General features: G+C 41.1%; 6 protein-coding genes across 7 annotated transcripts; 2 read left to right on the top strand and 4 right to left on the bottom strand.

Annotated features, from left to right (window-relative positions):
- Positions 1-2,370: 2,370 nt before the first annotated feature.
- Positions 2,371-3,867, bottom strand: LOC106331970. Its single transcript, XM_013770413.1, has 7 exons — positions 3,755-3,867; positions 3,406-3,516; positions 3,262-3,324; positions 3,140-3,187; positions 2,838-2,891; positions 2,678-2,732; positions 2,371-2,593 (listed from the first exon to the last, which is right to left on the bottom strand). Exons 2-7 carry the CDS (start codon positions 3,484-3,486, stop codon positions 2,568-2,570), a joined length of 327 nt encoding a protein of 108 aa, XP_013625867.1. The 5' UTR covers positions 3,487-3,516; positions 3,755-3,867; the 3' UTR covers positions 2,371-2,567.
- A 1,343-nt stretch (positions 3,868-5,210) lies between these two features.
- On the bottom strand, positions 5,211-5,950 carry LOC106332149 (40S ribosomal protein S28-2). Its single transcript, XM_013770617.1, has 2 exons — positions 5,903-5,950; positions 5,211-5,606 (listed from the first exon to the last, which is right to left on the bottom strand). Exon 2 carries the CDS (start codon positions 5,603-5,605, stop codon positions 5,411-5,413), a length of 195 nt encoding a protein of 64 aa, XP_013626071.1. The 5' UTR covers position 5,606; positions 5,903-5,950; the 3' UTR covers positions 5,211-5,410.
- An 801-nt stretch (positions 5,951-6,751) lies between these two features.
- LOC106329427 (release factor glutamine methyltransferase) lies at positions 6,752-8,247 on the bottom strand. Its single transcript, XM_013768079.1, has 3 exons — positions 7,491-8,247; positions 7,159-7,404; positions 6,752-6,981 (listed from the first exon to the last, which is right to left on the bottom strand). Exons 1-3 carry the CDS (start codon positions 8,244-8,246, stop codon positions 6,850-6,852), a joined length of 1,134 nt encoding a protein of 377 aa, XP_013623533.1. The 5' UTR covers position 8,247; the 3' UTR covers positions 6,752-6,849.
- Positions 8,248-8,403: 156 nt separating this feature from the next.
- LOC106334579 lies at positions 8,404-9,834 on the top strand. The gene is made up of 4 exons (XM_013772879.1): positions 8,404-8,644; positions 8,869-8,986; positions 9,331-9,478; positions 9,569-9,834. Exons 1-4 carry the CDS (start codon positions 8,447-8,449, stop codon positions 9,780-9,782), a joined length of 678 nt encoding a protein of 225 aa, XP_013628333.1. The 5' UTR covers positions 8,404-8,446; the 3' UTR covers positions 9,783-9,834.
- Positions 9,835-15,344: 5,510 nt separating this feature from the next.
- On the bottom strand, positions 15,345-19,550 carry LOC106334576. Of its 2 annotated transcripts, XM_013772874.1 has the most exons (8): positions 19,298-19,489; positions 18,695-18,831; positions 17,639-18,150; positions 17,219-17,528; positions 16,392-16,991; positions 16,085-16,233; positions 15,836-15,971; positions 15,345-15,742 (listed from the first exon to the last, which is right to left on the bottom strand). In XM_013772874.1, the coding sequence occupies exons 2-8, from the start codon at positions 18,716-18,718 to the stop codon at positions 15,647-15,649; spliced, it is 1,827 nt and encodes a 608-aa protein (XP_013628328.1). In that variant the 5' UTR covers positions 18,719-18,831; positions 19,298-19,489; the 3' UTR covers positions 15,345-15,646. The 2 variants fall into 2 exon arrangements, with proteins under 2 accessions (XP_013628328.1, XP_013628329.1); XM_013772875.1 differs by lacking the exon at positions 18,695-18,831 and having other exon boundaries at positions 19,298-19,550.
- A 471-nt stretch (positions 19,551-20,021) lies between these two features.
- On the top strand, positions 20,022-21,179 carry LOC106334580 (myosin heavy chain, muscle). Its single transcript, XM_013772880.1, has 3 exons — positions 20,022-20,284; positions 20,684-20,840; positions 20,922-21,179. Exons 1-3 carry the CDS (start codon positions 20,108-20,110, stop codon positions 21,062-21,064), a joined length of 477 nt encoding a protein of 158 aa, XP_013628334.1. The 5' UTR covers positions 20,022-20,107; the 3' UTR covers positions 21,065-21,179.
- Positions 21,180-22,078: the final 899 nt, after the last annotated feature.

Below are 22,078 nucleotides of genomic sequence, written 5' to 3'. Positions count from 1 at the left end.
TTTTGGGTTTAGGGTATATAATTTGGGTTTAGGGTATAGGGTTTGGGTTTAGGGGTTTGGATTTGAGTTTAGAATTTATGGTATAGAGTTTAGAATTTAAGATTTAGGGTTTAGGGTTTAGGGTTTAGCTGGAAGCGTTAGCGTCGTTAAAATTAGCGTTTTTATTTTTTGTACCTATTTTTTATTTAATTTAAAGATTTTTAATTAATAATTTATATGTCACTTTGATTGGTCCTAAAAGGGAGGTGAATTGAAAGGTTCACCGGTGAACTTAAGTTCTGTCCTTTGCTTAACACTATGTATTTAGTATCTCTGAAAAATCAGTTGCTTGAAATATTCTCCTTTTAAAGACAGACACCTCTAGCATAGTTAGAGTTTTCAAAGTGAGCTAAGTTGCTCAGTTTAACTCAAATTCGTGAAGTAAATATTTCATAAACGAGCTCAGCTCAACCTATTTATCTTCAATAAGATATAACAAGTATTATCTTGAAATAGTGAGAGAAAGTACATATACTACCATACTTCTCGATTTGCATGGAGAAGATATCTGCTACGTCAGTTACAAAAAAAAAAAAAGATATCTGCTACGTCGCCTTATGATTGCAACATTAACATCAGTTTTTCAATGAGAAATCGGCCAAAAAAACACTGAACTTTGCGGGAATTTCCAAAAGAAACCTGTACTCGAACCTGACCAATAAAACCCCGATTTTTTGTTGACTTTTTTAGTTAATTCACAAACTTACGGTTGACTAACCAAATTAACACACAGTTAACCGACAGTTAAGACAGTGTTAACTCACCGTTAATTACTGCCGTTTAGTGAAACTACGTCGTTTCATTCAGTTGTTTTATTAAACACAAAATCTCAAGACGACGTCGTTTTGCTTAATTAAAATTGTTGTTGCTTGGACTCGAACCCGTGCACTCGTGGTCGTAAGGGGGTATTGCCACTGAGCTAGTGGACCTTTCGGAAGGTTATCACACATGTTTATTTTTATTGATCAAAAGATGTGTTTGATTGCAATCAAACAAAATGAAACCCGTGTTTGAACGTAACCCTAATTTCTCAAATCGATTTGGGGATTTCTCTTGTAGAGATGGTAAAGACGAAGTTCACAAGGAATGGAAAGGAGAGATGAGACGAATCCTCACAACCCGAACTCATCATGCGATACTCGAAGAAGGAGAGATGAGAATCGAGATTTTTAAGGACGAGATCGAAGAGAATCGCGAACTGGATTTATGATTTCGCCCATTTAGGGTTTATACCAATCGGAGGAGAAAACCGTCGTTTCTTTTTGATTCATTTAACTCGGATTCAAAGAGAATAAAAGAAACTGTGTTCGTATATCCATTGCAAAGTCCACTAGCTCAGTGGCAAAAACCCCTACCATTAAACCCGAGTACACGAGTTCGAGCCGTAGGAAACACATATTTTTATTAACACAACTATATAAACGACGTCGTTTGTCTTTAATCAGACAAAGTGATGAAACGACGTCGTATACTTTAACACCCAAAATTAACGTCCGCTTAATTAACAGTTAACTCGGTTAACGGTGTGTTTATCTAGTCAGTCAATCGTAAGTTTCTTAATAAACCCGAAAAGTCAACAAAAGTTCAGGATTTTATTGGCTAGCCCATATGTCCAGGTTTCTTTTGGCAATTCCCGCAAAGTTCAGTGTTTTTTTGGCTGATTTCCCGTTTTTCAATTAATAGTTATAGTTATCTTATAAACTTTGTCAATGTTACCCAATCCGATGAAAGTTAAGCTGTATATATCAAATAGTTAGGCCAATGATGTCTAAAATTATTTCTAGGCCCTGTTCAAAATAGTATTAACGGTATTTTAACAATAGTTTTAATTATATAGTTTTAAAGGTTAATATTTTTATGAGAAATTGTTTGAAATACAATAAAGTGAACATCACTTTCCAAGAATATCTTCAATCAAAATATCATAACATTTAGGTTCAAAGTTTAGTATTTAGGGAGTTGATTGAGTTTATAAAATTTTATAAATAATTTATGAGATTTAATTTAGTCATTTTTCATCACAAATTTAAGGTGTTTACAAAAATGTTTATCATTTAAAGCTAAGGTAATTCGAAAAATGGTTACAAATTGTGGCAAAATTAGAATTCTCCCTTTTATTTATATATATATGTTTAACGTTTCTTTTAAACTTATAAAATTTTAAATTTGGCAATACACCTAAAAATTAAAAATTTAGACCATAATTTATATATTTCTTTTCAATGTTTTTATATAATTTATATTCAAATCTTTTTTAACCGCTCTACTTGAACTTGTTATTAGACTGCCCTGATTTAGGTCTTTCACGGAAGGTTTCTCATAAACAATATAAAGATATAATCGGAGATTCCATACAGAAAGGCTAAAACTATAACGTCGTTATGCGATCAGAGTTAAGATTTATTGAAAAACATATCTGTTGTTTCAAATGAACAGACAATAACCGATTATAACAAAGTTATTACATAAAGAGCTCCCATATCTCTCCCTCTCTCTCTCTCTGGTCTCTACTCCTCGTAGTCAGAAACTCATTCGCCCTGAGCAGCTCCTCCATCTGTAATAATATCAGAGCAACGAGATGGATCAGTAAGTCCTTAATTTGCTTTGAATATGATGAGATGAAAAGAAAAAGAATTACCTTCACCGGATGGAGCACATGGAGACTTCCTGTAACGCGTCTGCTGCTGCGTTGGCTGTAGGAAAAGGAGACAAAGAACTTAGATAAGATACAGCCGGCATAAAGGAAAAAAAAACACACACACACACACACAGCTGAAACGTGGTAAAAGCACGTTCACCTGTAACTTGGGACGAAGAGCTTCTAAGGGTCCCTTTGGCTTAGCAACACCTTGCTGTTTCAAGCAAATCAACCATGAGAGTTGCAGTACAATAGAGAATCTATAATATTTGACAATGTTCAAGAAATCGCTAAAAGATAGTTAGGCGCTTTATATGGGATTATTGATTAGTCAGACTTGTAGATTAATTTTTGAGAGTTTAGAAAATCGTTAGGTCCGATTTGCCGCTTAGACCGATTGTTAGATCACTGATATTTGATAACAAGAAAGAAAGAAAACACTCATGGAACCAAAGTTTTTACCTTTCCTAGAGCCCAATCAGCTGAGTCAAAGTATGCTCGTTCATGATCCTTATATAAAAAAAACAACACATCTCAGAAACACACAAAATCTTATTAGAGGTGAATAAAATTATTAAACATACCTTGGAAATGAGAGGTGGTTTCTTTGGCATGAGACCTCCATACTTGCTCTTTACAGCAGCCTCCTACCACACAAATGCAATTTCAAGAGGAAATCACTATTATTAAATTGATGATTATTATGCTTGTGTGTGTGATGGGAATACCTCTTGCTGTGATGATGGCATTGACTTTTCTGCGTCACTGGTGAGGTTCCCTTGCTCTTTCGCATCCTCTACGCTTGACATTGTGATGTCTCTCCTCAACGCCGCCAAAATCTAGAGTCAAAATTTTCCAGATTGGAATCAAAATCAACCATGTGATGATGCGAGTCAGTCAGATCTCAACAATGCGATATTAGATAAATTTCAATACGAGATCAGATCACAAACACACACAAAAAAATAAAAAATAACGACGGCGAATCAAATAGAATCAAATTTCAAATCGAAGCTGACAATAACAAAGCCCTAACGATAACGATGTGGCAAAAATGAGAATCGAGAATCGACTAACCAGGAGGAAGGATTTGTGATTGGCTCTATCTCGGTGTTGTTGTCAAAGAGATCAACGAGAAAGATGATTTGAGATAGAAAGGCGCAAGATCCGCGTCGAAAGAGGGTTAAATTGGTAATTCTCGTTATGTTATAATTTACAGCTGCTGCCAGATAGGCCTGCCGCGTTATTTTTTGAAAGACTTAATGGGCTTGCTGTCCTTAAACGTATGCCCAAGCACACACTTCTTAATCCAGTGGAGGGGTTAGTTATAACTTATACTTATACCACAGGCCATGTCTTTATTTTATGTTTGAAAATATAAATTTGAATTTTTTTTGAATGATAGATCCTATCTCGGGTCCGGCATACGGCCGGCGCGTGAGCGAGCGTGTCGTCGCTGGAACCCTTCGCTTTCCTGTTGAGAAAACTCCCTGCTTCTCCCTCGCCTCCTTTCCCTATCGCCTTGTCGGAGCTCTGGTCCAGACCTCATCTGACATCATTGGTGGCGCTGCGTCTGGAGTAACGACGCGATTGTGTGAAGGGTGGGTGTGGTGAAGTCGGTTTGTTAGATTAGGTTTCGATTCCGGGAGGTGGAGGCTTCTAAAGTTCCATCGCCGCCGGCCTTGTTTCCGGGAGGTGGAGGCTTCTTCAGCTCTGTTTTCGCCGGCTTTAGTCTCCAGGAGGTGAGTGAAGGTGTTCTTTGCCTTGCGTCGCCGGCTCTTGGTCTCCTATTTCCGTTTTAGGGTTTTTTATTTTTGTTTTTGCGGTTTCGGGTTGGTTTTGATGGAGAAGCTCTCGTCGGAGGATGATTGACGCTCTCCGGTGGTTTATGGTGACGGTTTGTGCGAAGTCTTCTTCTCGGTGCTGGTGATTAATGGTGGCGGATGAGATCTCGTCCTTGCGATTGATGCTCTCCGATAATAGAAGCATCTGATTTGAAGGGCGTTTGCGGTGATGATGGGGTGGAGCTGACGAGCTCTGATGTGTTCCGGTGGATTGATCGATGGATGTTTCACAGGGGGTGGCTTGAAGGGGGGCGACGTCGTGGCTCGAAGCGATGGTTCACGGGTACGGCGGCGTCCTTTTCGGTTTCTAGGATTTCTTTAGTTGGGTTTGTGGGCCTTGTGTGTGTTTTAAGTTTGCACTTAGTGATGGACTTTGTATCCGTCGGGCTTGTCCCTTTAATTAAAGAAATTATTGATGGAAAAAAAAAAATCCTAAACCTCGTGTTCTAAATTACTTTGTCGGTACAGAGTGAGATTAATGATAAAATATGCAAAGCCTCCAAGATCTCAACTACTATATATACATATATATATATATATAATGCGGTTGTTAATCAAGAGTTCAAAACACAGAAGACCATCCAGATACTGGAATCAGAAATGTTAATATGTGAAGAAGCTTTAGAATAGATATACCATAGATGAAAAATTTTGCCACCTAAATATTTTACCGATTTAAAAGTTTCATGTATGAAAAAAGATTCATTTCTCGAATCAAACAGTCTTAACAAAATTCAAGTAAATTAAAACAGAGTATTTCTTAGACAAAAAAACAACCATAAGGTCAAGAAACATAAGAGGGCATCATCAAACTGTAAAACATGGTAACACTTGCATAGTCATCAAACTGTAAAACATGGTAACACTTGCATAGATAATGGCATATGAATCAACGGAGTCTTCTGGCTTCTCTCTCGGACTCGAGAAGAGTTAGGATGTCTCCTTCCCTCACCGGTCCTTTAACATTCCTCATAATAAAACGGTCTGAATCTGTGAACTTGACTCTAACCTGAGTCACCTGACCACGAGAACCAGTTCTCCCCATAACCTTCACGACCACGGCGTGCTTGATCTGAGAATCCATTCTGCATTCACAGAAACGTGGCATATTTAAGATCCCCATATCAACCAAAGATCAAATCAACAAATAACCAACAACTATTGTTCTTGCACCACAGATTCCCTAAGTCAGAAAAATGTTCTACAAGTGCTATAGACCATTGAGCAGCGAGAACAACATTGAAAAAACTAAGAAACTAAGACTCCAAAATCATCACGCAAAGCTTATACGAACATGTAAGTGACACTAAGAAAGATCCAAGATCGAAAGAAGCGCTGAGAAAACGAAGACGTTATCAGTAGGACGGAGCAATCAACGCACCTGTAGAAGGAGGCGGCGGGAGCTTTACGTGAAATCGATTCTGCTAAAAAACCTAAAGTCTGGAAGCTGAGTGATGAACTATATAAAGCATAAAATGGGCCACTCTACAAAATGTAATCTAGTATGGGCTTTTAAAAGCCCATATTCGTATTACAATCCATTATAATCACGTCATTTACCAATGATTTTATACTATTATGATGTATCAATTTGAAAAGCTGTTACTTTTGTACTCCTTCCATCTTGATCAGGTCGGAGCGTTTTTAACTCAACCCGAAGTACCGATCTTAACAGAACCAGAAAAACCGAAACCGAATTCGAACTGTTTTACAAAAATATCCGAATGGGATTTATGAACTTACTACTTCGGATTTTGGTTATAATCCGAACCGAACCGAACCGAACCGAAATCCGAATTAGGATTCGAAGATATCCGAAATTAGTTAAATATGTTAATGCTTTTATATATATTAAGGTGATTTAGATATTTTAGAGTATTCAAAATATTTTTGTAGTTTGTTTTATTTGTTATTTTGAATACTTTTTAGTTAATTTAGATAGTTTAACTAATTTTTAATTAGATTTGTAAATAATTTATATATTTTGAAATGATTTTGGTCAGTTTTCGAGGTTTTAAAAATATATTTTTGTACGATTTTAAACATTAGTTAAATCCAATCCGAACCGAATCCGGAAGGAACCGAACCCGATCTGATAATTAGTAAAAACCGAATGGTACTTATGAGCATAATACAGAAAATCCGAATCAACCGGTCCGAAACCGAACGCCCAGGCCTAATCTTGATATTGAGAAACAAACAAGATTCTTCCGCTGAACTCAGTTCATAATTTTGAGCAAAAAAATAATTTCACAACTCCATACATTTTGTAGCTCAATTAGTACATATATTATAGGGAAATGGCACCACAGTGAGTAGATTTAAATCTCAGAGACGAAAGCCAGTCACGAACCGACAGATTCCAGCAAAATCAGAAACTATCTTCACATCAGAGAAACTGTTCTTGAGATCAACGGTCATGTAATCAACGATCATCTTGCTTTGCTTCTCTCCATTGGTCTGCACCATCAAAAGATTCATCATTCATGGTGGATCATGTGATTATTAATACAAATGTAGTGTAAATGATACTACTGACACTTGATCTTTTAGTAGCAAATCTTACACTCGTTCAAATGCAAAAGGAGTCTAAGTAAGTAGTGAAGGATTTGGAGAAAGAGGGAGAGAGAGAGTAACCTCGAAAGCGAAGAAGCCGCCGCTCGTAAGCATCCGAGAAGCCCCATCACAAAGATGGAGAAGACTATCAGTCCCATCGACACCACCGTCCAACGCAAGTTTCGGTTCGTGTCTACCAACCTCAGCTTGTAAACCTGGAATGTCATCACTTGGTATGTACGGTGGATTACTCACAAGCCCCACAAGCTTTCCTTCAAGTTCTTTCAATGGCTCAAACCAAGAACCTTCTCTTACTTCAATCACTCCCTGGATACAAACCAAAACGTTATCACTTAAGGTAACAAAGAAACCAAAGCTCAAAGAATGTTTAAGAATCTCTCCAACCTACTAACCTCAAGGCCGTATCTTTTAACATTGTTTCCCGCAACGGCGATCGCCACGGGACTGAGATCTGTGGCTACAACTCTCCCACAACCACCCAAGACTCTAGCAACGCCGATCGCAATCGCGCCGCTTCCTGTTCCGAGATCGGCCCAAGTCCCTCTCTTAAACCATTCGTCTCTCGTTACCACTTTCTCCACCATATCGACGATGAGCTCCGTCTCTGGTCTCGGAATAAGAACACCTTCCTCGACGCACAGCACCAGATCTCTCCAGTGCTCGCATCCCACCACGTACTGAAACGGCCGCCGCTTCTCTATCCTCTGACGCCATAGATCGTATAGCTCCTCCAACGACGCTCTCAGCTTCACACTCTTCTCTCCGTCGTACGTTACTTCCGTTCCGGTAATCACCGGATGATCGGCTTCGATCGAGTCTTCGATTAGCCATTTCAGCTCGCGGAGGAGGAGGATAGAGTCGAGGCTGTCTTCAGCCTTGGTTGAAGAATTATCTACGGAGGAGGCGAGATCTTTCGCCCAGTCGTGCCATTTCCAAACCTCCGACAAAGGAGCTGCGTGCGACGGCTTTGTAAGGAATAGCGGAGTCTTGGGAGGAGTTATACTAAGAGAATTTGGTGGTGGACTTGATTTTTCCTCTGCAAACGACGCGCATGGCGGTGCTACTCTCGCCGGAGAAGATGAACAAGCAAAAGAGCGGAGAGGTTTAGCGGCCGAGAGCAAAGAGGTTAACCGAAAGCTTCTTATCATCTCAAAGGTTTTTGCCTCACAAGCAGCAGACCAAATCGGTTTATAAATCTTTCTAACTAAACCGGAAACTCTCTACTTCCGGTTTGAACCGGGGATTGGAATGCGATTTACAGTACATCTAGGGGGCTAAAGCATAAATAAACAGAAGTTCTTTTTATATTCGATTTTGCGGCTCATTGAGAGACGACAGATCTTCGAAGATGAGCTTGACGCTGCTCCAAGGTTATTCTTCTGCAGAAGAAGAAGATGCAGAGGAGAGGGATTACGAGAACTCCGACGAAGAAGACGAGAATCATGGCGTTGAGAGATACGGATCTTCTTCTTCAGTGTTCGATTTCTCTGCATCCCACTCCGCCAAAGACTCTGGCCTTCCTTCAGCTAACGACGTTTTCTCTCAGGTCATCATTCTCTTTTTTATACTTGGTAACCCTAGAATTCATCAAATTCGACTAGTCGATTGAGTAGATTCGCGGTGAAACCGAATGATCTGTAAATTGAATTTTAGGGCTTTTAGGGTTTATGTTTGAATATTAGAGAGATTCGATAGTGAAAACTTGTTAGGGTTAGTTGGCCTAGCAAGTCTGTGAACTGGTTTGCTTTGTTTCTGTGAATAAATTTGCAGATATCAGGGCCACCGGAGTTTCTAAACAACCGCACTGAAGCGGATGAAGAAGCTACAGCTAGAGATGCTGAGCATGCTAAGCGTCTTACCCGCAAAAAGAAGAAAGCTAAACCTAAAGGTACTACCAACCACTTGTTTGCATCTTTCTAGCTTTTTTTTGTTATTTCAAAAATGACAAGGTTCATCTTTTGACGCTGTTAGATTGTACTAAAGGTACACATCAATGCCATTCAAATTCTTAGGATTATAGAGGTTAATAGGATTATTGATCGGTAACCAAAAATAGATGGGAAAGGTTGAGTTTTTTAGAAGCTTGGCTTGTTTAGGGTACTTTGAAGCATAAACGTTGTGCATTAGAAAACAAGGAACTGAGTTATTATCTCTATCTAATTTGGTTTTCGGATTCTGCTTTTAAAGCTAGCTTAACACTGATGGGTATTGTCTCTATCGGCTGGTTTATAGGTGTTGTCATGGAAGCAAAACCTCAACTTGTTGGGATCCATGAGAGAGTCAGAAACGATATTGATGCACCATCATCTTCAGAGAATGGTGAAAAGCGGATATCTACTGCAGCCAATCCAAATGCAGAAGAAGCTGCAGATCTCTTAAGGTATATGAATATATAGCTATCCCTTTGTCTCTTCATCAACTCATATTGCAAAATCAGAGCTTGATTAGTGTTTTTTTTTGTCGTGTTTAGGATGTGTCTGCAATGTGGAGTACCAAAAACATATACAAGCGCGAGAGGAATGGTATGCCCACTTTGTGGTGACCGGCCATTACCGGACGTAGATGCAAAGAAGAAAGGCTCTACGATCAAAGATAAAGAGAAGAGCAAAAGAATGAGAGGGCAATCCTCTCACGCTTCTTGGAAAAGTGAAACTGAGATGCAACTCAGACAAAATTTCGATTAAAATGTTACCAAACTGTCTTCTTCTCTTTTTATTACATTGTTCCATCCATATCCATCATGTTACAAAACTATTATTGGAAGTGAAAACTGATACACTTTTGATGTATCGAATTTTGTAAAAGAACCGAGAAAAGGAAAAAAGATGATTGTATTGACCCTAGCGAGTACAAACGCGTTTTTCTTAGGAGTTTCTCACTCTTCTTTTGGCTGAAATGGCAACACAATTGATAACCTCTCTCTATCGTACTACTCTCCTCTTTATACTAAAAGTTGTTACACTAGCGGTTCATGATTCCATGCTCTCCTGATGACCAACGACGCACGTGATCTTGTATGTGACTCAGCAACCAGACCGTTATTCATTATTCTTCTTTTAGAATCTGTCCTCAAGTACCAACGCTCTTTGGGCCAAACGTCTACTTTTCTTTCCTCACTTTTGGACCCTGCGATAGTATTGATACACGATCGGCGGGTGTAAGGCCTCGTACGTATCAATACCATCCCCAACGAAATTGACCTTGTCCTCAAGGTCAAAGGACGGAAAACGTTTTTTTATTGCAGAAACCCATTCCCAAGAACACTCATGATCAGGAAGACCCTTCCACTTAATCAGTACCTCCTTCTGATCAGTACCTCGTGAACACGCGACGCCACCACTCCTTCAGGAACCACAATTAGTTCACCTTCGCTGTTCAACTGCGGAGGCAAAGGTAAGCTGTCACTCGTTTCCCCTACTGTTTTTTTCAACTGAGAAACGTGGAACCTGGGGTGAATTTTTGCCTCCTCGGGTAGCTTCACTTTATATGCAACCTTCCCAATCTTCGCCTCAATCTCGAACGGACCATAGAAACGTGCATACAACTTTTCATTGAGTCTCCTTGCTAAAGTTTTCTGTCTGTAAGGACGCAATTTCACATAGACCCACTCACCCACTTCAAAAGTCATCTCCCGTCTATGCTTATCAACCTTGTCCTTCATGATTTGTTGGGCACGGTGCAGATTCTCCCTCAACAGTTTCAACACTCCATCCCTATCTTTCAATTGCCCCTCTAACTCCCCATTAGTAGTAGAACCATTTTCAAACTTGATCCAAGTAGGAGGATCCCTGCCGTATAGCGCACGGAAAGGAGTCATCTTCAGAGCTGAGTGGAAAGCAGAGTTGTAACTTAGTTCTGCCCACGCCAGATAGGTGGCCCAGGTCTTTGGTTTCTCGCTAGCGAAGCAGCATAGATACGTCTCCATACTTCGGTTAGTCACCTTGGTTTGCCCATCGGACTGAGGATGATAACGCAGTGCTGAAGCACAAGCGTGTCCCTGAAAGGCGAAAGAGTTCTTTCCAAAATGCACTAGTGAAAACCTTGTCGCGGTCGGAGACGATGGATCGAGGGAACCCATGTAGTTTGACAATCTCTTGTATGAACACGAGAGCTACATCAGTCGCAGTGAATGGGTGGCTGAGACCGATGAAGTGACTATATTTTGAGAGCCTGTCCACCACCACCATGACTGTATTCAAGCCTCGAGAACGCGGAAGACCCTCAACAAAGTCCATGGAGATGTCCTCCCAAACCTGCTCCGGAACCGGTAATGGTTGAAGCAATCCTCCTGGGGCCAATGTGGAGTATTTGTGGCGCTGACACACCTGCCACACAGAGACAAAGCGTCTGATGTCAGTCATCATCCCCTCCCAAAAAAATAGCTCTCCAATTCTCCTCTGTATCTTGAGAACTCCCCCGTGGACCTCCCAATTTCCCATCATGATACTCTTGACATAATAACCCCAATCAAAGTGGAGGTCTTAGGTAATACCAACTTTCCCTTACGAAGCAGCCTCCCTTGTACGGCCGAGAAATCAGGGTGTTTTGATGAGTCTGCCTGTACTTCCGTACGAAGTTACTGCAACGCAGGATCCTTGTCAACTTCACACGCTATCTCTTCTAGCTGTAAGGCAGTAGTCATTGAAACAGCAAACAGTTCGTGAGGTGCGACCTGTCTCGATAACGCATCCACTGCCTTATTCTCCATTCCCGGTTTGTAGATAATCTCAAAGTCGAACACAAGTAGCTTAGTTAACTTCTTGTACTCGAGGTTCACTTCTCTCTGTTCTATCAAAAACCTCAGGCTCTTTTGATCCGTACGAACCACAAAGCGACGGCCCTGCAGGTAATGGCGCCATTTCTGAACTGCAAACACAATCGCCATGAGTTCGCGCTCGTAGATCGACTTAAGTCTCTGTATTTTCGTCAACGCCTGACTGAAGTAGGCAATAGGCCGGTAATTCTGCATGAGTACCGCTCCCAATCCAAAACCAGATGCGTCTGACTCGACCACAAATGGAATCTCGAAGTTCGGCATGGCAAGGACTAGCACTGTAGTCATCGCTCGCTGTAAAGCTTGAAACGCCTCTGTGGCCGCCTGATTCCACTGGAACTGCTCCTTCCGTAACAAGCACATCAAAGGTCTCGCAATACTGCCGTAGTCTTGGACAAACTTTCGGTAATAACCCGTCAACCCCAAGAAGCCCCGCAACTCCTTGACATTCTTGGGTTCAGCCCATTGTAACATCACTTTTATCTTCTCCCCATCAACTGCTACACCTAGTCCCGAGATATTGTTCCCCAAGTACTCCACCTGGGAGCTACCAAATTGACATTTCTTGAGGTTCGCATACAACTTATGTTCCTCAAGAACCTTCAAGACCAATCGCAGATGCTCCTTGTGTTCCTCTCTAGTTCGACTGTACACCAGAATATCGTCGAAAAAGACGAGTACAAATCGACAGAGATAGGGCCTGAAGACCTGGTTCATCAAGGATTGGAAAGTAGCAGGTGCGTTGGACAAGCCGAAAGGCATCACACGAAACTCATAGTGCCCATCGTGTGTGCGAAAAGCGGTCTTGGGAATGTCCTCCTTCTTGACCAAGATCTGATGATAACCGGAGCGTAAGTCGAGCTTGGAGAACACACGATACCCATGAAGTTCATCCAGAAGCTGATCGATCATAGGAATAGGGTACTTGTCAAGAACCGTGACCCTATTCAATGCCCTGTAATCCACACAAAAACGCCAGCTACCGTCCTTCTTTCTCACGAGCAAAACAGGACTAGAGAAAGGACTGCCACTCTCTTGAATGATTCCAGTCGCCAACATTGACGCAATATGTCGCTCGATCTCGGCCTTCTGAATTTGAGGGTAGCGAAAAGGACGCACACTGACTGGGCGTGCACCTTCCTCCAACGTGATACTGTGTTCTTTACCACGCGAAGGCGGCAGCTCAGTAGGTTCCGCAAACACCCTCGAGTATTTCCGCAATAACTCCTCCCATTCCCCTGGTAAAGCCCCCACAATGATCTTATCCTCACTCTGTGGTCCCCCATACTCAACGATGATTCATTCCCCCTCTTCCTCAATAATCTTCCATAGAGACCTCAAAGAGACCGCTTCAGAGTGTAGACTCAAATCTCCTTGCAATTCCACCCATTTCTCATCCACACAAATCTTCATCCATTGCAACTTCCAATTCACCCTCATCTCGCCTAACGTGTCTAACCATTGCACGCCCAAGATGACATCAGCCACGCCCAGTTCCAAAGGAAGAAATCTGGTTGTAACCTGACATGTAGGCAGAGCCAAGGTGACGTCATTGACCACGCCTCGGCCTTGGACATTCACTCCTCCAGGCACCAACACTTCGTAACTCCTTGTGGAACTCATGGGAAGCTGCAACTCGTCAATAAGCTTTGTGGCGATGAAGTTGTGGGTCGCCCCACTATCGATGAGAACAATCACTTCACGACCCTTGATCATTCCCCGTAGCTTCATCGTGCGCGAAGATGTCAATCCAACGACTGAGTTAGCCGAAACCTCTGCCACCAACACCTTTACTTCCACCTCCGCTTCCTCCAGCTCACACGGTTCATCAAGGAGCTCCTCCTCCACACCATTAGCATGAAGTAACAAGACCGTAAGCTGAGCTTGCGCACAGGGGCGATTGGGATGAAACTTTTCATCGCATTTGAAACACAAGCCCTCAGCCTTCCATTTCTCCACCTCAGCCGGAGTCAAACGGCGAAACGGTGGTTTGAGGCGACCTTGATTCGACGGAGCCCTAGTTCCATTCCCCTTTTGATTTGGGTTTGGAGACGCAGGCTGAGTTTTGGGCTTGGGCAGAGGTAAAGATTGGGCCTGTACTTCGCTGTTGGGCCTACTCAACCCCGTACTGGGTTTTGAGGATTTGGTCGGAGCCAACGTTTCTTCTGTCTCCCACTCCTCCACCTTAAGCGCCGCTCTCATCATGTGTTGTAGGCTACGCGCCTCCAGCATTTTAACCCCGCGCGAACCTTACCCGATAACCCATTCTTATACGCCATCTCCAACACCGACTATGGAATCTCCGGCGCGTTGGACGCCAGATTGATAAAATCCCGGTTATAATCGCGAACCGTACCCTCCTGATGGATTTTCAAGATACGTTCGCCGGCAGTGACATCTTGAAGCGTTGAGTATTGTGTCAAAACTCTCAGCCTCAACTGCTCCCAGTTTCGAAAAGGAAAATGGTTGCGTTCCCACCGATACCACAACAGTACATCACCAGTGAAGCACAACCGAACCAACCGTAGCTTCGCGTCCTCCGTAAACTCCCCCAACTCAAAATACTCCTCCACACGCAAGATCCACCCTTCGGCTTCCGATCCATCGAACGTCGGTATGTCCATCCGACGAGACCACGATGGTTGACGCCAAGGGAAAGAGTCCTCGTGAAACCCCGATCCTTGACCTCTGTGGCTCCGACTGACGTAACCTTCTTCACTCATCAGAAAAGGAGTCGGAAACTTTGCCGGGCTCCTACGTTCGCCTTCGTAGTCAACTCTGCTTCCGATCGTTGGTTCCGAAACAAGGTCATCAGTTTGATGTGCCTTGCCCTTCTCCAACTCTCTTAGCTTGACCCTCGCCGCTTCCTTCTCTTGTTGCTCAACCTCCCAACAACTGAACATGACCGCGAGTTGTTGCTGCATCACGTTCATCGTTTGCTCCATCGGCCCCAAACGAGTGATCTCCTACTCGACGAGAGAGAGAGACTACTCATCTGGTGCTGCATCTACTCCAAGGTAACCTCTGGCTCTGTTTTCTTCGGTGGCATGGTTCCAGATCTGAGGGTTCTGATACCAAATGATACAATTTTGATGTATCGAACTTTGTAAAAGAAACGAAAAAAGGAAAAAAAAAAATGATTGTATTGAACCCAGCGAGTACAAACGAGTTTTTCTTATGAGTTTCTCACTCTCCTTTTGGCTGACAATACAATTGATAACCTCTCTCTATCATACTACTCTCCTCTTTATACTAAAAGTTGTTACGCTAGCGGCTCATGGTCACATGCTCTCCTGATGACCAACTACGCACGTGATCTTGTCTGTGACTCAGCAACCAGACCGTTATTCATTATTCTTAGTACCAACGCTCTTTGGGCCAAACGTCTACTCCCCTTTCCTCACTTTTGGACCCTGCGAGAGTACTGATACACGATCGGCGGGTGTAAGGCCTCGTACGTATCAAAAACCCTTAAGTTTCTTAGTAATTTATGTCGAGAGAAATACACAGTAGAGTGATTATTATAGCATTGCAAACAAGAAACACTAAACATCTTTATCTACAGAACATATTACAAAGGCAATGAACATGTCTAAAGACCCGACCAACCAAGCGTATCAAATTCGAAATGGAATCCAAACCAGACAATCATCCCAACCGCGTTACAAAATCCATGATTCTAATGGAAGAAACAGTCGGGACTTTTGTAACTAACTGGAACAACCATAACTGGATTGGTTCAGCAGTGAAAGAGCCAGTTTTCAGTTGACATCACTACTTGTTGTCACTTGCCACAGCTTCGATTCTAAGTTCTTGAGTTTCCTCTTCTTTCTCTATCCTCAGGCTCGGACTACTGTCGGGCTGAGGAATCTGTCGAGAATATGATGACTAAATGAGGCACTATGCGACAGAGTTTACAAGTCTGAATGGCTGTGCGTAAGAAGTAAGTGTTTATTAAGTTACCATTGGACGGGATTTATAAGAGAGAACATCTTGATCTGATGAAAGAGACGAGTCTGAGGGTCTGTGAAACAGCAAATGAGCTATGGATCGGTCTATCGGGTTTGTGTCAGTTTCTATATCCAAGAATCCCACGTACCTGGATAAGAACAAATACATATATCAATGACAGAATCTACACGAACTGCAAGATGAGTACACAACAGGAGATAAAGGATGAATATACTGGAGAAGTATGCAACTGGTGCTTACTTGTCTGTTTCACCAGTCTCGAGATGCGAGCCAACACCTTTCACCTGTCTGTTTCCACCATTTGGATCCATACAATGATGTCTCTGCTCGGCGCTTTTGGCCAATCGGTATAAGCTGTCCCTTATGCAAAGCTTCGTCCTAACATCCAACTGAAGCAAGCGAGTACAAATCAACAAAATAAACAAAATGTACACGTAAGTTTATATCAATTACAAAGGAAGATCAAATTTTACCAATCACCTTCAGAGCTCATAATAGGTAATTGTTTTCGTTACATCATATCCATTATCTATTGACAAAGTTGTACCTGTTCTATAACTTGTTGAAGCTGGCGAAAACTTGTTGCTTCCAGTGAAATGTCATCAACTACGGAGCTAACACAGGGACTTTCCTGCCTGTTTGATCTTTCCACTTTAGCTGCAGCCTTTCTGTGGTCACCCTCAAGCCCGATCTTTTGGATAGGAGCAGCATCAGGAAACACCATGGGGTTTGTCTTACTACTCTTCCTGGTACTTGCAGTAAAAGGAGGCAAATCTTGCCCGGGCTGCAAACTAACCCTCTTCTCAAATCCCTTCCTACACCGATCATCATCAACAGTTGGACCTTGTAAACTCTCGACAGATTGTCCCTGATTTGATGTGTATGACTCATTTGAAGCAGAGGAAGGATTGGGTGTGTTCTCAGATTTGATACCAGAATTACTCTCACATGCTGATACTTGATTTGAAGGCTGCTCAAAATTGAAATGCGAGTATGGAACACCTGGTTGTTGGAATGCAGAGGGAGGATAATACTGATCTGTGTCCATTTTTTCAATGGAAATACCGCTGTGCTGTAAAGTAAAACTGTTATCCGAGTACCCATCAAGATTATGAAGATGACCAGTCTGCTTCTTTTCAAGATTAGCCTGTAAAAAAAACAAAAATTAGTGCATTGATATGAATTTCTGGAAGAGTATCAAGACTTCAGCACTGAAAATATTTATTTGATAGAAAACCTACTAGTCTTATCGTACAAAAAGCCATATCTAAAGAACTAACTGAGAACATGCAATGTATGCCAAACATGTAGTAAGAAGCCAACGTCATCACACAAGGAAGAAATATCTAAAATAAAATAAAAAAATTGACTAACCTCTTCATCCAGCATCAATATATCCTTCTTCTGCATACTTGTATCATATACATTTTCTGAAGAGTTTCCTTGAGCTGAGCCGCCGACAGCAGTATACCCATATTCATCTTCAACACCATGGTTGGATTCACTATTGTTCAGAAAGTCTTCAACCTGCAACAATGGGGTTCTTTGGTTCCCCAACATTGTGTCTGGTTTTATATCATCTGTCATCGCGATTTGCGTATCCTCATTTGGCTGAGCAGAAGAGAACCAGCACAGGTTATCTTCATTATTAATACTCTCCAACCCGAAAGTTGAATCACAGCTCCTGTTGCATCCAAAAAGAACAAGTGTAAGCTCAGTACAGTACGTTTTCCTATAAGGGATGAGCCCCCATGTGTTGGGAATTTTTCTCAAAGAGAATATTTTAAATGTTACCTAAGCATATTGTCCACATCTTCAAAATTTCCAATGTCACCCCAGCCATAGAAGAGATCATTGCTTTCTTTATCTCCACTATTCAAAAAACTGAGATTATTTTCAGCATCTGGAATGTTGTCGACGGAATAATTATTATACACGCCATCATGTGTTGCAGTGGAACCGTCACACAACATGGGATCCGCAGAGCAGAAATTCTCAGCCTCGTTGGCGTGGCCACCGTTGTAACCATGATCTGAGATCTTTGCATCCTCTAGTGTCATATCCTGAACATCTTTGTCTGATCCCGCGTCGAGAGAAACCGGAGAGACAGCACAATTGTTCTCAGGCCAAGGGTTTCTTCCTAACATATCGCCCTTCTTCTTGATAAAAGTATTACTCTTTAAGTGGGGTTTTTCGCTACCCTTATCTTCATGTCTTTGTTTCTTCCTGCTACTGGCCTCATTCGCCGAGTTTGGCACTATACCATCATCGTTACCATGAAATACTTCTGATATATTATTGTCTAGCTGAAAAGATAGGAAAAGAACGCAGCTACCAATCAGCAACTCGAACAAAAAAAGCTAGGGAAAGATTGGAATAACAAAGAATTCCCAAGCCTGAACACAGAACACATCCAAGTGGCAGCGATAACAAGAAGTATTTTATGAAATACAGTGCTAGAGTATTATCAAAAAGAGAGATGCATGAAGCAATGCTAGCAAGATACTAATCTAATATCGAGAACTTCAAATGAAGGTAGCAACATGGCAGCAAACTCTTCAGTGATATAATAATAAAGAATCTAAACATCAGAAGATACACAGACAAAAATCAGCAAGGAAAGAGAAAAACGATACAGGGATGAAGAATAGTACTATATGCTATGCTATGACAGTCCGGCTATATCAATGCGCTACTCTAAACAAAGAGCCTTGTATTGCAAATGATCAACATCTCATAGCCTATACACGGATAAATATTGACATATGCCAACATCACAAGACCATATGATGCATTTCCAGAAGAAGAAGAAGAAAAATATGCATTTAAGACGATAGTGACACAACTCACCTGATCAAAGCACAAGCCCGACATTCCTCCCAACTCGAAAACTCTTTAAAATCACCACTAAAAACCATGCACATTACCCCGACATATCACCTCTATAGCAAAAACATGTAACTCCCCCTCAACTAGATCTGGTCTTTCTGGATAAGAAACATAAGATATTAAACAGCTGAAGAACGTTCCAATAATAGAGATATCGAAACCCAGCTCGTATTATAAAGACTTAAATCTTTCTTATCCAGACCTCAAAACCCATCAGAATCTCAAGGTAATCCTAAACCCTAAAATTCACACATTCTTTCCCAATTATTCATTATTCATTATTCATCATTTATCAAAAGTCAACACTCACATAGAAAAGAAGTCAAATCTCATAGCAAGCCTGTCAACTGAGAAATGAACCGATCGATTCTCCCATTTAATGCTCTTCATCAGTTTTGAAGAGCATTAAATGAAATCTAAGTCACTAAATGCAACAACAACAAAAAAAATCAAATCTGCGATTGCTATCCAATCATTGAGCATAAGAACCAAGAATTCAAATTAAAATTCAACCGAAACGTAATAAGGATCAAAAACCCTAGAGTATCAACCAAATACACTCACCTGCACACAGATGCTCCCACTAGCAACTCCAACGAAACTTCACCGATCAAATAATTAACCAGAACGAAGAAAACGGCAGATTGGATTACTGGCGATAGTATAGACTTCCAGATCTAAAAGACACTGTGTAGATGAGTTTCTAGCAGTGACGATGAAGGCTTCCTAATTTCTTTTTTTTTTTTTTTACAAATTTTTTAATTAGAATAATGATTTTGTTTCGGGAGAATCAAAAGACAAGTGACCGTGATTTCGACACGTGGCTACTCAATCAAAAGGTTAAACGGGCTGAGTTTAATATCAGAACTTGTGGACGAGAGCGCAAGCGTGAGATCCTATCAGTTCCTGTGTTACCATTGGTACACGTCATTGGTACGTTCTCGAAACTTGACTCGTGCTCTCCGCTTATTGGCTGAAATTTAATACTGTACTTAATGGGCTGGAGTTATTTAAGTAAAATAAAGCCCAAAGAATTCGGGAGAATCAAAAGACAAGTGACCGTGATTTCGACACGTGGCTACTCAATCAAAAGGTTAAACGGGCTGAGTTTAATATCAGAACTTGTGGACGAGAGCGCAAGCGTGAGATCCTATCAGTTCCTGTGTTACCATTGGTACACGTCATTGGTACGTTCTCGAAACTTGACTCGTGCTCTCCGCTTATTGGCTGAAATTTAATACTGTACTTAATGGGCTGGAGTTATTTAAGTAAAATAAAGCCCAAAGAATCTTTTGATTGGGCTGATCGTTCAGCGAGTCAAGTTTGATTTCTCCGGGAAGGAGAAAGGGGGAGAGAGAGCCTTTGATTCTTCCGATGGAGGAGCAGATCGGAGGGAGCGAGGATAGATGGAAGGGATCGTTAGAGAACATAACGGAGATGGCTTCGAATCTCGATTCTCTACAGAAGCTTCTCCTCAAGAAAGCTGTCTTCGTTGAAGAAGACACTTTCGCTAGAGCTTCTCTAGTCTCCGAACAAGCTCGAACCATCAAGGTCCGTTGGAGCTTTGTTTCGTGGAATTTGATGATTCGATCTGATTGATCATGATTTGCCTCTCTGATTTGATGATTTGATGATTTGATCATGTGATCTGGTCTTAGCTAGGTTGATTCATAACATTGTGATAGTGTTGATCTAGAATTGCATAAGATGGTGAATCTGGAAACTCATATGAGGTCAAAAGTTAGAATCTCTGTGCTTTGATCACCAAATTGCACTAAACCAAGTCTTGTTGTTCTATGATTCTGGCTCTTTTCCATAACAGTGAGCCTGTAGTTTGATTTTGTGGTCTACTGTTGATGCTAATAATCACCAAATCATCAAAGGCTCGACCTTTGAAGCTTCACCATGAAATATCCAAGTGCAATCATTTTCGCCTGTGTGTTGTTTTAGGTACTTGAGCAAAGGGTACAAACACTAGAAAGAGAACTAGATGCTGCCATTACAGCTGCTGCTCATGCTCGCTCAGAGAAACGTCAAGCTGAGGCTTCTCAAAAAGCTGCTGAGTCACGTGCGCAAGAGGTTACAAAAGAGCTTGAAAACACCACAAGTATGTATAACTTTTAAAATTATCAATGCGCTTCTCGGGTCGATGATATTCAACGAAGACTGTTTGTAACTATTGTTTCAGAGGTTTTCAAGCTGCATATGGAAGAGCTCCGAGAGATGCAAGAACAGATATCCAAACGCGATAACGAGATTAAGCTCTTGGAATCTATAATCCAAACGCTTGGCGGAAAAGAGCGATTGGGAAAAAGCGGTGTGAGTGGATGAGATGCGTTTTTCACTTGTAGAAATTTTGTAACCCTGAGTTTGTGAGACAGTTTATGTATGACAAGTACCTCTTCCAAGGTAAAATATTACAAAAGGATATTGCCCATTTAACCAAGAACTGAACTTGACATGGGATGGGCCTATAATGTGCCTGATGCTTTGGATTCTCATCTGGCCTAAATTTAAACACGTATGGCCGATAATGGTAGGATGCCAGATTCATAAACTAGCATCTCCAGCCGTGTGGAGCAAGAAACTGCGTTAATTTGACAGCTGAAGATCCGCAACTTCTTATCTAATATCCCAAAAGGAGAATAAGAGAAACAAAAGAGGAAGAATAAGCAATGATGGATGATGGCTTTAGCGTGTGGATGTCTATCTAAATTATCTAATTTTTGGTAGAAACCTGTGTTTAGATTATCTAATTTTCTAGAAACCCATATAGATTACATATAGCTCCAAGGGTTTTACTAAATTTAGTAAAAAGAAAATACCAAACGAAACAGAGTTTTCTAGACTTCTGATCTTATCCTGGTATGTAACGTATGTTACTGTATCAAAAGAGAAGGTATTCTCCAAATAGTATAGAAAACTTCCCAAAAATGAGAAATATACACTGTAGCAGTAAAAGCATATTGATAGTATTTTAATATTTCAAAGGCTAAATTTAGTAATGTAAGGAAAAGTTGGGAAATGGGATTATAACTAAAATTACCATGCAGATGACTGGATGAGGGTGAACCAAAGGAATACGTAAAGTAAATTAACGCAAGATCCATTGTTGTTTACTTGACGCTGCGGAAGTGGTTGAAATATTGTGTGGCTAAGAATTATTTTCTTACAAATTTTCTTTGTTGATTTGAAAGAAAAAAAAAAGATTATGGCAAAGAATCTGAAATTCATTTTCTGGTTATTAGTCAACTCTTGCCATGCAAATAATGCATGGCACATCAACCATTCTATCATTCAGAAAGAAAAATTCAATCAAAATCCTGAGATAGAAATAATATTTTC

The sequence above is a fragment of the Brassica oleracea genome, chromosome C3, assembly GCF_000695525.1.
Source record: "Brassica oleracea var. oleracea cultivar TO1000 chromosome C3, BOL, whole genome shotgun sequence".
Classification (NCBI taxonomy): domain Eukaryota; kingdom Viridiplantae; phylum Streptophyta; class Magnoliopsida; order Brassicales; family Brassicaceae; genus Brassica; species Brassica oleracea.
Note: the sequence above shows the minus strand (reverse complement) of the source record. Positions and strands in the feature narration are given on the sequence as shown.